Source organism: Arachis stenosperma, chromosome 1, assembly GCF_014773155.1.
Source record: "Arachis stenosperma cultivar V10309 chromosome 1, arast.V10309.gnm1.PFL2, whole genome shotgun sequence".
Classification (NCBI taxonomy): domain Eukaryota; kingdom Viridiplantae; phylum Streptophyta; class Magnoliopsida; order Fabales; family Fabaceae; genus Arachis; species Arachis stenosperma.
The window spans coordinates 13,154,257-13,168,895 of record NC_080377.1 but is presented as its reverse complement, the minus strand read 5'-3'; the positions used below and the strand labels follow the sequence as shown (position 1 = coordinate 13,168,895).

Below are 14,639 nucleotides of genomic sequence, written 5' to 3'. Positions count from 1 at the left end.
GAATAAGTTATTTTTGATAATAATAATAATTGAAATAGTATAAAGTAAAAATAATTAAAGTAATTTTTTTTGGAAATTCAATTTAAAAATACAATAAATATGTTTATTTGTACCTTTTCATCTAATATAATTATTTCTAAACAAAGAGACTCCTCTTCATGTGTGGGTGTTAATGTTTCTCATAGACAAACTATGTGAACTTTGATAAACCAATTGTCTGTTTATTTGGTGATATTGTCCAAAGAATAATGCTCCATTGAGTAAGTTTGAGATGTTGTGTAGTTCAGAAATAAATTTCTTGTGCTAAATTTGATATTATTTGAAGGAATAGTGATAAGAGACTTATAAGTAGTTCAAATAGCATGAAATTTGAATATTTGTAATGTAAAATTTATTATGATTAATAATATTATTGTGACATATGTAATATGGATGTTTATTACATTTAATGAGTTATTTATATAAATTAATAAATTAATTATTAGAGTTATAAATTTATTGTATTGTTTATAACGGTAAGATATAATAAATATAGGGATATGGATTTAATGTCTTTGTAAGTTACAAATTTGGTTGGACATTATTAATTTTTAATTATTGTCATTGGTAATTTTGCGCCCTAATTTGCATATATTTCTATTATTTTTATTTTTTTGCTTATTTGAAAATAATAGTTGATTTGAAAAAAATTAAGTGATTACTTCTAAAATTTTGTCAAATAAACGATATTGCTAACATGGTATTAATAGAAGAAAAAAAAATCTTACAAATAATGTAGATATCCAAACCAACTTCTTTTGCTTCTGTATAAGATTTGGCCACATTCGCAAATAGGCATACATCATGGCATGGCATGTAAAATGATAAACACGACAAAAATTAGGGGTGCACACGGTTCAGTTTGTCTCAAAAACTCAGCCCGAGTCCGAAATATTTTGGATGATGAAAATCTGGATCCGAAATGATTCGGAGTTGATTCGGAGAGAAGAAATAAAATCTGAGAAGACAGTAAAACCGGCTCGAATCACCTGGATCTAACCCGGTCATCATATACATTACACAATTAGGGCTAGGGTGGGAGGTGTAAACACAACAACGCAACAACGCAGCCCTCAAGCTCCCTACCTCCCTCAGCCATTCAGCCTCACTCCCCCAGTCCCCAGTCCCCAGTTCGGCAATCCCCACTGTCCACGCTAACCCCTGACCTCGTCTTCTCTCCCACTCCTAGTATCCTAGCACGCACCACGCAGTCGCACCCTCCTCCCCTCCTCGTCTTCTCAGTCCTCCGTGTCTCACACAAGTCACCGGCAAAGCTCGTCGTTCGACTGACGACCTACGGTGTTGTCCTGTTTTTTGGCGACCATTGATGCTTCTCTGCTTGGTCCGGTCGTCTACTTCTTCTTAGGGGTGTTCAAAACTGATTGAACAAAACTGATCAACCGAACCGAAAAATCGAAAACTAAATAAACCGAAAACAAAAAAACCAAAAAAAATTGTGTTTGCTGTTTTTATTGCGATTCGGTTTGGTTTTCGATTTTGACACTGAAAACCCTAACCGAACCGGTTCAAAAAAACTCAAACAAGACCAACCCTCCCCAACCTCCCACAGCGTGACCTAACCTAGCCACCAGCCCTCTCACTCTGCGCTCTCTATTCTCGAAACCCACTCCCACTCTCCCAACAGCCAGCACCTCCCACTCCCAACCTGCGTGAACCCCGTCCTCCCACCACCTCCCTGCGCCGACGAACCCCTTCCTCTCACCACCTCCCAGCGCTGCCGAACTCTTCCAGTTTTTCACACAGCGCCGCCGAACCCTTCCTCCCAGCATCTCCTCGCGGACAGCACCAGCCAACACCATCATTGCGGAGCCAGCACCACCCCCCGCCGCCACCCACAGCATCGTCTTTGGCCTCGCGGAGACGCGGACACTAGCCTACCCAGTAACCCCCAAGCCCCACCCCCAAACGGAGTACGAAACCTAGCCGCTCTCTCCCTAGGTCTCACAGCCTCGCTCTCTGCACCTCCCAGCTGTGGCGAGGGACCGTTCCGCCCACCACCTCGAGAGTTGTCAACGGTAGCTCCCAATGGTACTGAAACTGATACTATGAATGGAATCAAGAAACCCTAAATTGAGTCAATAGCATGCAGCAGGAAACCCTAAATTGAGTCAATAGCATGCAGCAGGTAATAAAAAATCCCTAGCTTCGAATCAATGTTCCTTTGAATCGCAATCTTCTTTCTATTATTTTCCCTCCTAATTTATGATATTCCATTTTTCGTCGTTGAAGGGAGGAGGATCCGACACGGAAGTGACATGGGAGGACGAGCAGAACATCAATAAGTTGGGAAGATTGAACAATCGCTTTCTGCTAGTCCCGCTCCTTCTGCTCCGCTCTCTTCGCCGGTCTTCTTCTCAGGTAAATAATTAATTTTATTGTTTAATTAATATTCTGATTAGGGAACAGGGATTTTGATTATTAGAATTTGTGAATTTAGGGATGTGGGTGTTGATTTTGGTTATTAAAATTCTGATTAAGGGTGTGGGTGTTGATTTTTTATTATTAGAACTCTGATTAGGTGTGGGTGTTGATGCTTCCAAACCCAAATGGAGCATATTTCTTAGCTTTTGCTACTGTTTTGAACTGAAGGAGATATTGTTACATAATTTAATTTCTGTCATAATTTCTCTTCTTGATTGCTTTGTCTTTAAATAGAGACTCAAGCTGCAAGCTTATTAAAATAAAATTATGCATTTTGCTCAGCTGAAGTCACTCAATTCACGAGCACGGAATAATCTTGTTCTTGACCTTCATTTCAATTCCATTTAAACTTTTTGAGTGTCTCAGTTCAAACTTGTTCATGTTAAACTCCACATATGTAGTTATAATGAAATCTAACTCCCAAAATTATGCTTTTTAATATAATGAGGGCATGGTTTAAAGATTGGATTCCTGCACTTTTGTTTTATTTTTTCATATTTTTGGCACAATACATATGCTGGCTGATTTCTCCTACTCTGTTAATATATGGCTGTAATATGTCATATTATCAGCCACCTCCAAACCCGATCATGCCGATAGACAACCAGCTAAGTTTGGCAAATATAGACACAATCAAAGTGGTTGGAAAAGGAACTGGAGGGGTTGTGCAGTTGGCGCAACATAAATGGTCTAATCAGTTTTTTTCTGATTTGTTCAGTTGATGTGTTTACTGATTTGATCTAAAGTATTACTTATTTTTTTACTAATTTGTTTAGTTGATTATTGTTCTATTTAGTTTATTGTTTAGTTGATTTGTTTTGTTCTTCATGTTTTATTATAAGGTTTCTGTCTTTTTGATTTGCTGATTATTATTGAATTGTTCTTCATGTTTGCTGATTGTGTTTTATTAATTATTGTTAACGGTCAAGTTTTCACCCGGTATAATTGTGGCCCGAAAATGTGTAGGTTTCATCGGGTCTATGGCCGGGTTCGGGTCTAACAAATATGCCCGGTATATATTTCGGCCTGGATCTGGGTCACATCGAACCCGGCTTCATCCGGCCCATGAACATTCCTAACAAAAACAGTGCCACCATGCTTAGGAAGGTTGACAGCTTGAAATTCCACTACAACATGCTGTCTTTTATAATTATGATAATATAGGATAAATACAAAAGCAACTACTATTTTAAATGTGACAATCGAAGAAAAATTATATACTCTATCATTTTTAATAATTTACTTAATTTAAATATTATCTTTGAAATGTCTTTTCAGCCAAGTACTTCAACATTTAATAATTATAAATAAAATGTTTGAGGTATTTTTAAAAACTTTATTTCATAACATTTTTTATTTTAAAATTTGATTATATGGTAATCTCATCATGGATATTTGAGACCATTTACCGTTAAAAATTAAATAATTTATAATAAGAATGCATTCAAGAAAATTATTATCTTTTTTTTTTTTGTGGTTAACAAAATATTTATTCTAACATATAAAAAAAAAAGAAAATGGATTCTCATTTCCGGTCAGTTTGGGCCAATTCAGGAAAATTGGACTTTTCCTGTCAGCCCCAATAACAAAAAGAAAAATAATTCATAGGGTTGGAGGAGGAGAGTTCATCAATCGCCGGGTCGGGTCATGGGGTTGGGGGCTCCGGTTTTCTGCGGTCTGGGCTAGTCTGTTAGCCTGGACCCTGACCAAAACAAAAAAATTCCTCATCTTCTTCACTTAATCACTCTCCCATCTTCTCCTTCTGCCTCGGCTTATTTTTGTGCTAGCTTCATTCACTTCATGTTGTGTCAAATTTAAAATAGGTTGTTCCAAGGTGGATTTATAGATCTTAACTTCTTGCTTCTCTATGCTTCTCCTCCTTCGTTAGTGTTAACGTGGTTTTGCTATGTCCTTTGTTCCAGTGGCAGACCTCAGCCTCCAGCGCTGCAACCTTAAACCTTTCTCTCTCTGTCTTTCTTCTTTAACTCTACTCTCGACCTATTCAACAGCTTGTCCTTGATCTTCCTATTCAACACACTTGAGTTTCTGTTGGAGATATGTACCGCCTTTCTTGGTTCTATTGAGTTTCATGTTGATTCTTTATTCATTCAAGATTGAAGTTAAGTGGTGTGAACCAACTATGGAACAAATCAACAGTAAGTTCAGAAATGATCATAGAAATCTTACTGAAGCTTCCTGCCAAACAACATTTGCGCCTTGAGTGTTTCCAAGCTTTGGAAGAAACTCATCTCCTACCTGGATTTGCAAAATCTCACTTCGATGCATCTTCGCTCCTTTTTATAGTGTTGATCACGGATCCATTGACTTCGATGCCATGTCATGTGCTACTTATGTTGATGCTGTTGTTGCTACAGTAATAAATCTCCCTTGCTACAATAGTAAATGCCGCTCTTTGTACCACTGTCAAAGGTAATTATTCATCATTCTCTAAGTTGATGATTGTTGCATCATGCCAAGGATTTGTACTTTCGTACCATCACCCACACTATTTCGTTATATCTAACCAGTATTTGGAGAGAACATAGCCATTTCATTTGCTGCATGATTATAAAAAATTTGTGGATTTTGATGGTTGTAGCATTCAGATGTTCACAGATAAGCTTTTCTTTGGGGTTGGGTAGGACGCAAGGAGAGATGCCTACTTGGTAATTTCAACTTAGAATGATGGAAAGGAACTTTGGAAGGATGGATAGAAGAATTGGAACTATGGAGAGGAGAAAGACGACTTTGGTTTCCTCTCCTTGAGGTCCAATTCATAGACTAGTTTTAAGGAGGGTGGTATTCCTGACAAACTAAAGAGGAGTGAACGTTGGGCACCTTCATTGTTCTTTTAACGGGCTATTCACTTGTTGATTTATTATGGTAATAATGAAACTATTATTCTTGTCTCTGATACTAGTGGAGAGATTTTCCGATATTCCTATGCCGAAACAAGTAGGAGAGGATTGGTTTGGCCATCTCGTGGGACTTGGAGGGTGTTTAGCTTTACGTTACTATCATGACGTGGATAGTTCTGGGATATGTGTGATGAAAGAGTACAATGTGCAATAAGAACTCCAAAAAGATTGCACATTTTACTCTTTCATCACACATATCCCAGACGGCCAAACAAACCCTTTCCTACAGATTCTAGGAATTTCTGAAAATCTCTTCCTTTCACTGGTATCAATGACAGGAATAGCAGCTTCATCATTACTATAAAAAATCAAAAGTGAATAGTTCCGTTAAAGAACAATGAAGGTGCCAGGCTTCACTCCGAACATCCTCTTTAAAACTAGTCCATGAATTGGACCTCTAGGAGAGAAAATCAAAGTGACCTTTCTCCTCTCCATCCTTCCAAAATTTCTCTATATCATTCTAAGTTGAAACTACCAAGTAGTCAAAGAAAAGCTTGCTTCCGAACATGTGAATGGTATAACCCGTAAAATCCAGAAATTTCTTAGAATTACAGAATGAAATGGATGTGTTGTCCCATGTGACGAAAAAATATGGGTGATGGTACGAAACTACAAATTCTCGGCATGATCCAAGAATCATCAATTTAGAAAATGATAGATAATTATTATAGTGGTACAAAGCGAGGTATTTATTATTGTAGCAAGGGGATTTATTATTGTAGCAACAACCTCATAGTACTATGTCAACGAATCGATGATCAACAGCAAAAAGGGAAACGACGATGCGTCTATTGCTGGCACGAGAGAGAGTTCGAAGTGAGATTTTGCACATCTGGGGTCGGAGATGAGTTTGTTTCAAAGCTTGGAAACACTCTTGAGGCGCAAAAATGATTTGACGGGAAGCCTCAGTAAGATTTGTATGATCATTTATGGAGAACTTCCTTAGCTTCAATATTTAATGAATAAAGAATCAATGTGAGACTCAAAATAGAACCAAGAAAGATGGTAGATATTTCCAACTGAAACCAAGTGTGTTGAATAGGTCAAGAGAAGAGTTAAAAAAGAAAGACAGAGAGAGGAAGGTTTTAGCAGAAACAAACCTGGAGAAGGAAAAGTTGTGGCTCAGGTGAAGGAGTTGGAGTCTTTCTTATCTGCCAAGGAAGCTGAGGTCCTAGTTCTGCTGGAACCAAGGACATAACAAAACAAAATTAACAAATTCAAGAACACACTAAACTCAGAAAAATTAACAATCTTAACACTAACTCAGAAAATTAAAAACCACCTTAACACTAACGCATTTGTATTTTTTCTTCACTTTATTTAATTGCTTCCTGCAAATTCAATTGGGTAGCCTATTAGCCTGAAAAAGGAACCAGTACCAATGCAATCATGTTACACAAGAACTATGCCAGAAACATAGCTTATCTCTCAAGATTGATTGAGTCCTGAATACAATGAAGAGAATGACGCCTGAGATATGTTCAAGTCTTCACAAATTCAATTAGGTAGCCTTTGTAAGCAAGGACTGAGATTGGGACTAAAGTGTTTGTTCTGAAACACAAAATTTCAGTTTCTTTAGTACTTCCAGAAAGTGGGACACAAGGAGATTAAAACTTTAATAACATTTATTTTTAAAATAATCTTTATTCAACTTTTTAAATTCCAAATCTAACCCCATTTTTCCTTTTCCAACAAACACTGAGACATAACTCAATCTTGCACATGTTATACTAAATACAATTCAGAGACTTAATTTAGTCTCAGTCTTCCGGTCTCTGTCTCAATCGCTCTTCCAAATGTAGCCTTTACTTACTAAAGAATTAACAACCATGGAATTACCTTTAGACCCTCAGCTGCCTCTCTTTCCATAATATCCAGGTCATGACTTGCTACGTGGACATCCTCCAACATTTGCTTTGCCTCAGCTGAACATCTATTTACGTAATCTTGTGTTTCAGTTTTTATCATGTTTAGTTCAGCTTCCATCTGGTGGATAATGTAACACACAGCAGAAGAACAAAAGTCAGGCAACAATTTCCACAGGGTAGATGATTTCTGCTTCCAATACGCATCTAAATGATTCTGGCAATCTTCAATACTATACAGTATACATTGTTCTTTCATCTTAACCAGAAAAAAAAAACATTGTTTTTTCATGCTTTGCTGACCTTCCCATAAATTAATGCTTTGCTGACCTAGATGTCTGAGTTTTCAGTGCTCATATTCATTGAGAATAACTATAGTTGTTCATATTGGAATTTCTGGTCATGTTGTAGTTAAGTGATTTTGTGGTGTTGTTAGATGTGACTGTTTTCTTATGTTGCTGCAAGTTTTTTCTCTGCCTTTTGCTGCATCGAGTAAAGTATTAAATGGTCATCTCATAGCATTAAATAAACACAAAAGGGTTACATTCTCCTTTAGCATGATCTTCTCTAATATACTATCAAATAGGCCACAAAAATCTCATCCTATATGGCAAAGAAATTGGATCAAAGCACACATTAGAATAAACTACAAAATTTTAGCCTTTCATTCCTCATGCAAAGCCTTCATCAATAGAGTCTTAAAACTCTGCCCTGATACCCTGCAAAACATGCAAACAAAGATATAATAATGTAAAAAACAGAAACCTTAAAACAACTATAGTGAATTTGCATTGCTTCACATAGATTTGAAAAACTAATCAAGTAATGATGGTTGTCTTAAAAAAATTAGTGTTACATACTCATTGATTTGGTTACAGTAGTTTGAAATTTGATTAGTAAAGAGGAAGCTCTCCAACCGGGATGGTTCAGGGAGTGGTTTGAAGATGGGTTTGAAGGATCCTCCTCAGGCAAAGTGTCCTCTCCAGCAGCTTTACGTGCCATGTTCTGGGTTTTTGATCTTTAGTGTTGATGATAATTTAGTAATGTGTGCTGCTGTGCAGTATTTTCTTACCGATTGACTTAGTTGTGGTGAAGATGATTTTATTGAACGTTGATCTTGCTGATACTGCTTTGCATGTAGTAGTAAATACAGTTGATAGTAGCTACGGTTCACAATAACCGTCATTTTAACCTTTGGTACATTCATAAATCTAATCAATGTTTTTAGATACAAATTCAATCCATATATATTGATGTATGAATGTACAAAGTCAAAATGACAATTAATTTGAGCTAGAGGGAGTATGGTTTGGGGCTATGCTGTTGTGTTGTAAGATTTTGGAAAAATAAAACAACTGGAATGTGAGATCTTGTAAAAGTTGCATGCCTGTGGATTTTGAGGCAGAAACTGCAAATCTAGGAAAGTTTAAAACTTGTTTGCTTGTTGGGATGCTAATTTTACTATTGATCGACATTCGACAGGGAAACCTAAGAACCCAATATGTTGGGTAACATTACTCCAATGTTTAGATAGTGTGATGATCACGTTTATTGGTCTTCCTTGTTTGATTAGTGATTACATTTCTACAGTATCATAGTCTTCATTCTTGGAACGTGTTCAAGTTCATTATACTTCCTATTGAACTTGGTAGAAGTTTTACTTATTGATGGCATCTTGAGTCCCGCATTCATAAATCTGAAAGTTTTTTATGTGCTTTCTGTATTCTGTGATTGTAGTTTACATATTTTTGTTTTCCTCAAGAACCTTCCTACTTTATAATTCTCATATGCATTATCATTATTAACCATTGAACAGGAAGACAAGATAGGTCTTCCGGGACTGGCTGTCATGTGCCAGAATCTTGCTCTCAATATTGCCCAAAATAAAAGTAATTTTTTTATTATTTAATAACATTTTTTAAAAAATATTGCTAAAAAAATACTATCGAAATGTAAAAAAAATATTTTAATTTAACAACATTTATATAACTATCATAACCACCATAAACATAAACATATTAGAAATTGCCATTTTAAAAACCTATATCTAAGAAACTTCACATATTCCTATGTCACATCGACACACAATGATGGCCATAATTTGAAACCATGCATAATGCTACATGTACTATAGTTATGTATATACTTGTAAGCCTTAATTAGGCACCATTTTCAACATGGATGCTAACGTTTGAATCATGCAATGTTGAAACCTCTCCTTCATGAGCCACTCTGTTATCTTTGCGCCTTCTCTTTTTCCCATTTTTATCTTCCATCTCTTCTTCCTCTTCTCTTCCATTGACAAATGAAAAGAAAGATTTGATACGAGAAGAACGCGAAGAAGAAGATGATGAGCCTCCAAGGTTGTCATTACTAGTAGTGTTGTTTGAATAATGCCTCTTAAAACGGTAGGTCATTCTAATAACATGGCAAAGGAGAGCAATGAAGCATGCAATGCCAATAAGAAGGAAGAGGCCCCAAAAGCTCTTAGTCTCAAGCCTATCTATCCCTTGCTTTGCACCTTCTGAGCTACAAGCACTTCTTGTTAGCCATTTGTCATGAATCCTTTGAAGATCACCATTCTCTGATAGTTTTAGAATAGCTGTTGACATGTCAATTGCTAAGGGAGAGTCTCTTGGAAAGGCCTGTAAATATTTAAAGAATGTACCTCTTTTAGAAATATCTAAAATATCGAAAATATTTAGTAACAAAAAAATTAGCCAAAAACAGCTGGAACGAATTTGTTTTATTTAATATTTATTAATTATTGTAATAATTAACAAATGTTAAATAAAATAAGTTTTGATTGTATTTTTTTATCTCCTTAATATTATCGCTTAAATATTTAGATTATTATGTCAATACCTATTTGTTATATTTGATTTTTTAATATATGATATTTATTTTAATTATTAGTTTCACTCTAATATTCATTTAGGGATCTCTTAGATAGTTCAATTTCAACAGAAATAAAAATAGAAATGGTAGAGTAGTATATATAATAAGAAAAGATCTAAATAAATTTTTTTCATTTAATAATATATAATCAGTCTTTTTCTTAAAAAAAAAATCTTACTTTATTAGTTGATTAAAAAAAAATAGTTACATTCCCTTACAAATTAAAACCAGCGCTACAAACATATTAAATTATTAATATTATGTTTATGTTTGTGTAAGTGAGCATCAAATTAAAACACAAACATATGAGGAAAAATATAATATATATACACCCACACCACCAACTGCAAATAGTGGCGGTTTTGGAGGGTTTTTGCGATGATTTCAAACCGTCGCTAAACGGGTTAGTAGTCTTGGTGAAATGTCATCCTTTAAAATTGATTTTTTTTAATATATATATATTAAAAAATAAAGAAGCATATTTCAAAATACTTACAAAGCCCCATCCCATCTTGGTAAACTCTTGACCAACAATCCCAAATTCACACCTAGTTGCTAGGAACAACTCCATGTATGCACGTTCATCTATGATTGCAGCAACACCACCATTAGCAGCTCCATCCTTCAATGCCTTCTCATATTCTGAAGGGTCATTGAGAGGAACAAGCCTTGACCTATGTATGTTGAGTTCATCTGTTAGATAATTCTCAGCAAATGATCCTCTCAAGTAACCAATTCGTTCATTGCTTGTTGCTAAGCTTTCAATCCCCTTAATTGGGGAAGAGAGTTGTTCCACTGTGAGAATTGATGTTAGGCTTGCAATGTAGCTTGAATTCAGTATTAAAACCACAAACAGCCATATGATTAAGACTAATCGCCCAAGAGTGCTAACAGTTTTCTCTCCTACAAAGAAATAGGAATGTATGTTAATTAGGCTCTATAAGACACACGAATAATTATATCATAAGAGTTTTTATTTTTTCGATTTGTATAAAATTTGCATAGATTTTCGGTATTTTTTATTTATTTTATGCTAAAAGTATATTTTATAAGATAATAAATTAAATTCTAAATTTTTCGATCATAAAAATTCTGATACCATATTATAAAACTAATTATTTCAAAATCTTAAGTACAAAATATTATATCCTCTACAATTTCACTCATAGATAAAATTAAAGGTGTACTCTAAAATCATTTATGATACTAAACCTATATAAGGTATGTAACCAATTAAATGAGTTATACTATTTGAACTAATACAAGATATAGAAAAACAACAATACCACTGGATAAATAAAATTTTAACCACTTACTATGTGCAAAGAACAAGGTTGAGAAGCTAAACCTGCATAGAGAAATAAATCTAAAAGTTAAAATCTTGTTAAAATTTACACTATTATTATTATTCAACATATTAAATCAAATTTTATTAGATTAGAAAAATAAATAAATTTTATTTGTTCTGGCACAAATTAATAATTAAATTACCATATAATGGTGACAAATTGTCTCCTAGGAGTGCCTCTAAAATCATCATTCAAGCGACGTTCTAAAATCCAAACAACAGCCCCAACAGCTAAGAAAAACATTCCTGTGACAAGCCACATCATTGGAGTAAATGGTCTTAGAAAGGCCCAAGCATTAGATTTCATCTTCCTTATTGGTGCCACAACAACTAAACCGGATTCAATGTATGGTTGTGTGAAATCCACAATCTTAGTTCTGTTTGTGGTAATGGTAATGTCCCCCACCACAGCATCAAACTCCTGCACATATCATAACAAGGGTTTCAATAATCATATAATATATTAAAATGGATACCATATAACATTTAATAATAGATACTCACACCAAGTGTGACCCTCTGAAGAAGTAATGAATTCAATGGATTGGTTTTACCATCACCAAATGGAATAAACTTATTTGGGACTGGATAAGGCAACAATTCCAAGGCAGCTGTGAACACATCAATGCAATAACCACTAAACTTGTCAGTGCCTTCAGTTCTTGACACAAATTCATGGTAGCTAACCCTAAGTGGCACCCCAATTCTCAATTGTTTTCCATTGTTGGCAAAAACCCAACCTCTAGGTGTTTGTGTTGTTTGGCCAGGCCATATCACACCATAAAGCCCTTCACTTGAATTTCCATGGTTTGGAACTTGTTCACCAGTGTGAAGGCCAGAAGAATTAGACCAAAATCCAATCCTCCTAACCCCAGTTCCAATCACATTAATGATCTCATATGATGGATTCATTAGGTTTCCATCTTGAGAAAACTCTACTCGGCCGGTTAAACCGGTTCGATTAACTTCTAGAATCTTCTGAAGCAACATGCTACCATTAAGAAACATTCCCATTGTATCAAGATGAAGGGTATCACCATCACCCCTTAAAGTGTTTAGACTTGAATCATTTGAAAATTTCAAAGTTCCACCACTTCTAAAGAATGCATCAAGTGCATAAGCTAAGGTCCAAACAGTGTCATAAGCATATAAACCAAAGATGTTCAATCCAAAAGGACCCTCATCATTATTTTGATGAGCTAGTTTGGGCCACCTAGACTCAAAATTGCTCTTGATTCTTGAATCTGGTGTGTGCATTCTCAAGGTGATAACACCTTGCATATCATTCATGATTGAAGTTGTAGCCAATGAAGGATCAGAATCAAGAGCAGTTGTGAGCCAATCAGTAACTATCCACACATAACCACTTACCATCATGCCTAATGATTGTGCAATATGAAGAACTTCAAGGCCAAAAGAAGGGTAAATGTGAAGAACTATAACCCTAGACTCCATTAAAGCAATTTTAACTAATGCACTATTGATTTCTTCCTTGTTGACATTGGTATCATCAGGCTTAAGGGCTGCTTTGTGTGATATCTTGCAACGTTTTTCGGCAAGCTTATCACCTAATGCAGCAACCCCATTTCTTCCATGATCATCATCAATGAAGATTGCAATCACATCTCTCCATTGGAATTGATCAATAATATCTGCCACTGCAGACATTTGATAAAGATCACTCTGTGTTGTTCTAACAAAATATGGGAATTGGAGAGAAGTGAGTGTAGGATCTGTTGCTGCAAATGATAAGAGAGGTACTTGCATCTCATTTGCAATGTGTGAGATTACATGTGCCATTACCGAGTATTGTGGACCAATTATGGCTGCAGTGTCTTTCTCCATCAATAGCAATGCTATCAAAAAAACATAAAACTTTCATCAACATGGTCTAATATTAATGAGCAAGGAATAGTAAAAGAGTTAAATTTTATTGTTTTTATTTTAGTTTTTATAAAGAAAGTGTATAAGAACCAACTTTTATGTTAGTCAACATTAACTAACTTTTTTCTTTTAGTGTTAAAATTACTCTTTTTCTAATTTTTAAAGGCATTTTAAGGATTAATAGAAGGTTAAAAGTGCAAGATAAATTTAGAGTTTGTGATTTAGAATTTAAAGTTCGCGATAATGAGAGGTAAAATTATAAGGGTATATGTTAAGAATAACAGTGTTAGTAAAAAAAATGTGACAATAAAAATTATGAATAAAAAGTAATAATTTTGTTTAAAAAAAGTGGTTGAGATGTTTGCTTTAAAAAATTTGATTTTTTAATTAGATGTTTGTTAAAATTTATGTGTTGGGGAAAAAAATCACCATAACCAAAACAAAAATCAGTTAAATGACAATTTTACAAGAATTTAAAACTTATCTAATTTTGACCAAAAAAAATGTAATAATACTACAGTGAAAAGTAAAATTCCAGTAAAAAAGTATTAAGTTTATTTTTTTTTTAGCAAAAAAACTATTAAAAAATATTATCACATGCAATGTACATAATGTTTTCTAAATTTAATAAATATTCACTCCTCACCTGATTCTACTCTTTACTAAAGAAATTTGTAAACAAAGAAATATGTTAAGAAATATGTATGAGATTGATAATGCACTTACAGTCAATGATTCCTAGAAATCCAGTTGATAGTTTTGTGTCTTGCATAGAGATGTTAAGCTTGGTTCCACTGAGAATGGTTGAATCTGAATTTACATCATTCACTGCTGCTTCTATAGCAATTTTTGCCACCTTTCCAATGGTTGAGTTGAGAGCTAAAATTGCTCCTATGTTAACATTAGGAGGTGGTTTTGCACAAACATTATTGCTGAATAATATTCCACTACTTGAAACAAATATCACAAACACAATAAGAACCCAATCTTTGCTCATCTTCTATATATATTTGTTCTGCATATATGTATAACAAAAAAAAAAGTCACTCTAACATGCATGTCATTGTAAGTTTAAAAAAAAAAAACAAAAATTTTAAACACTATTAGAAATTTAAATTAAAGTATATATTTCGGTAAATTGATTTTGTAAAGGCGAAAAAATTTAATTACTATAAAAGACAGATGTATAAATAAGTACTAACGTACCGATCGTTAACGTACTTTTCTTTTATTTTTTCTTTTTTT

General features: G+C 34.5%; 2 protein-coding genes across 4 annotated transcripts; one reads left to right on the top strand and one right to left on the bottom strand.

Moving 5' to 3' along the window:
• Positions 1-1,620: 1,620 nt before the first annotated feature.
• LOC130966542 (mitogen-activated protein kinase kinase 2-like) lies at positions 1,621-10,114 on the top strand. Of its 3 annotated transcripts, none has more exons than XR_009081285.1 (3): positions 1,621-2,185; positions 2,290-2,418; positions 8,143-10,114. XR_009081285.1 is itself a non-coding variant. In XM_057891361.1 (3 exons), the coding sequence occupies exons 1-3, from the start codon at positions 2,177-2,179 to the stop codon at positions 3,643-3,645; spliced, it is 336 nt and encodes a 111-aa protein (XP_057747344.1). In that variant the 5' UTR covers positions 1,621-2,176; the 3' UTR covers positions 3,646-3,768. The 3 variants fall into 3 exon arrangements, 2 of the variants coding, with proteins under 2 accessions (XP_057747344.1, XP_057747350.1); XM_057891361.1 differs by lacking the exon at positions 8,143-10,114 and adding an exon at positions 3,448-3,768; XM_057891367.1 differs by lacking the exon at positions 8,143-10,114 and adding an exon at positions 3,054-3,768.
• On the bottom strand, positions 9,424-14,639 carry LOC130966537 (glutamate receptor 3.6-like). Its single transcript, XM_057891354.1, has 7 exons — positions 14,601-14,639; positions 14,121-14,409; positions 12,015-13,366; positions 11,654-11,931; positions 11,479-11,510; positions 10,659-11,065; positions 9,424-9,909 (listed from the first exon to the last, which is right to left on the bottom strand). The coding sequence occupies exons 2-7, from the start codon at positions 14,389-14,391 to the stop codon at positions 9,424-9,426; spliced, it is 2,826 nt and encodes a 941-aa protein (XP_057747337.1). The 5' UTR covers positions 14,392-14,409; positions 14,601-14,639.

Coding starts and splice junctions, on each gene's coding strand:
- LOC130966542 (XM_057891361.1), top strand. Junction 2,419..3,447: donor TTCGCCGGTCTTCTTCTCAG/GTAAATAATTAA, acceptor GAAAATGTGTAG/GTTTCATCGGGTCTATGGCC.
- LOC130966537 (XM_057891354.1), bottom strand. CDS start 14,391: ATGAGCAAAGATTGGGTTCTTATTGTGTTTGTGATATTTGTTTCAAGT. Junction 11,511..11,653: donor CAATTTGTCACCATTATATG/GTAATTTAATTA, acceptor TTCTCTATGCAG/GTTTAGCTTCTCAACCTTGT. Junction 9,910..10,658: donor CCAAGATGGGATGGGGCTTT/GTAAGTATTTTG, acceptor AAATATTTACAG/GCCTTTCCAAGAGACTCTCC.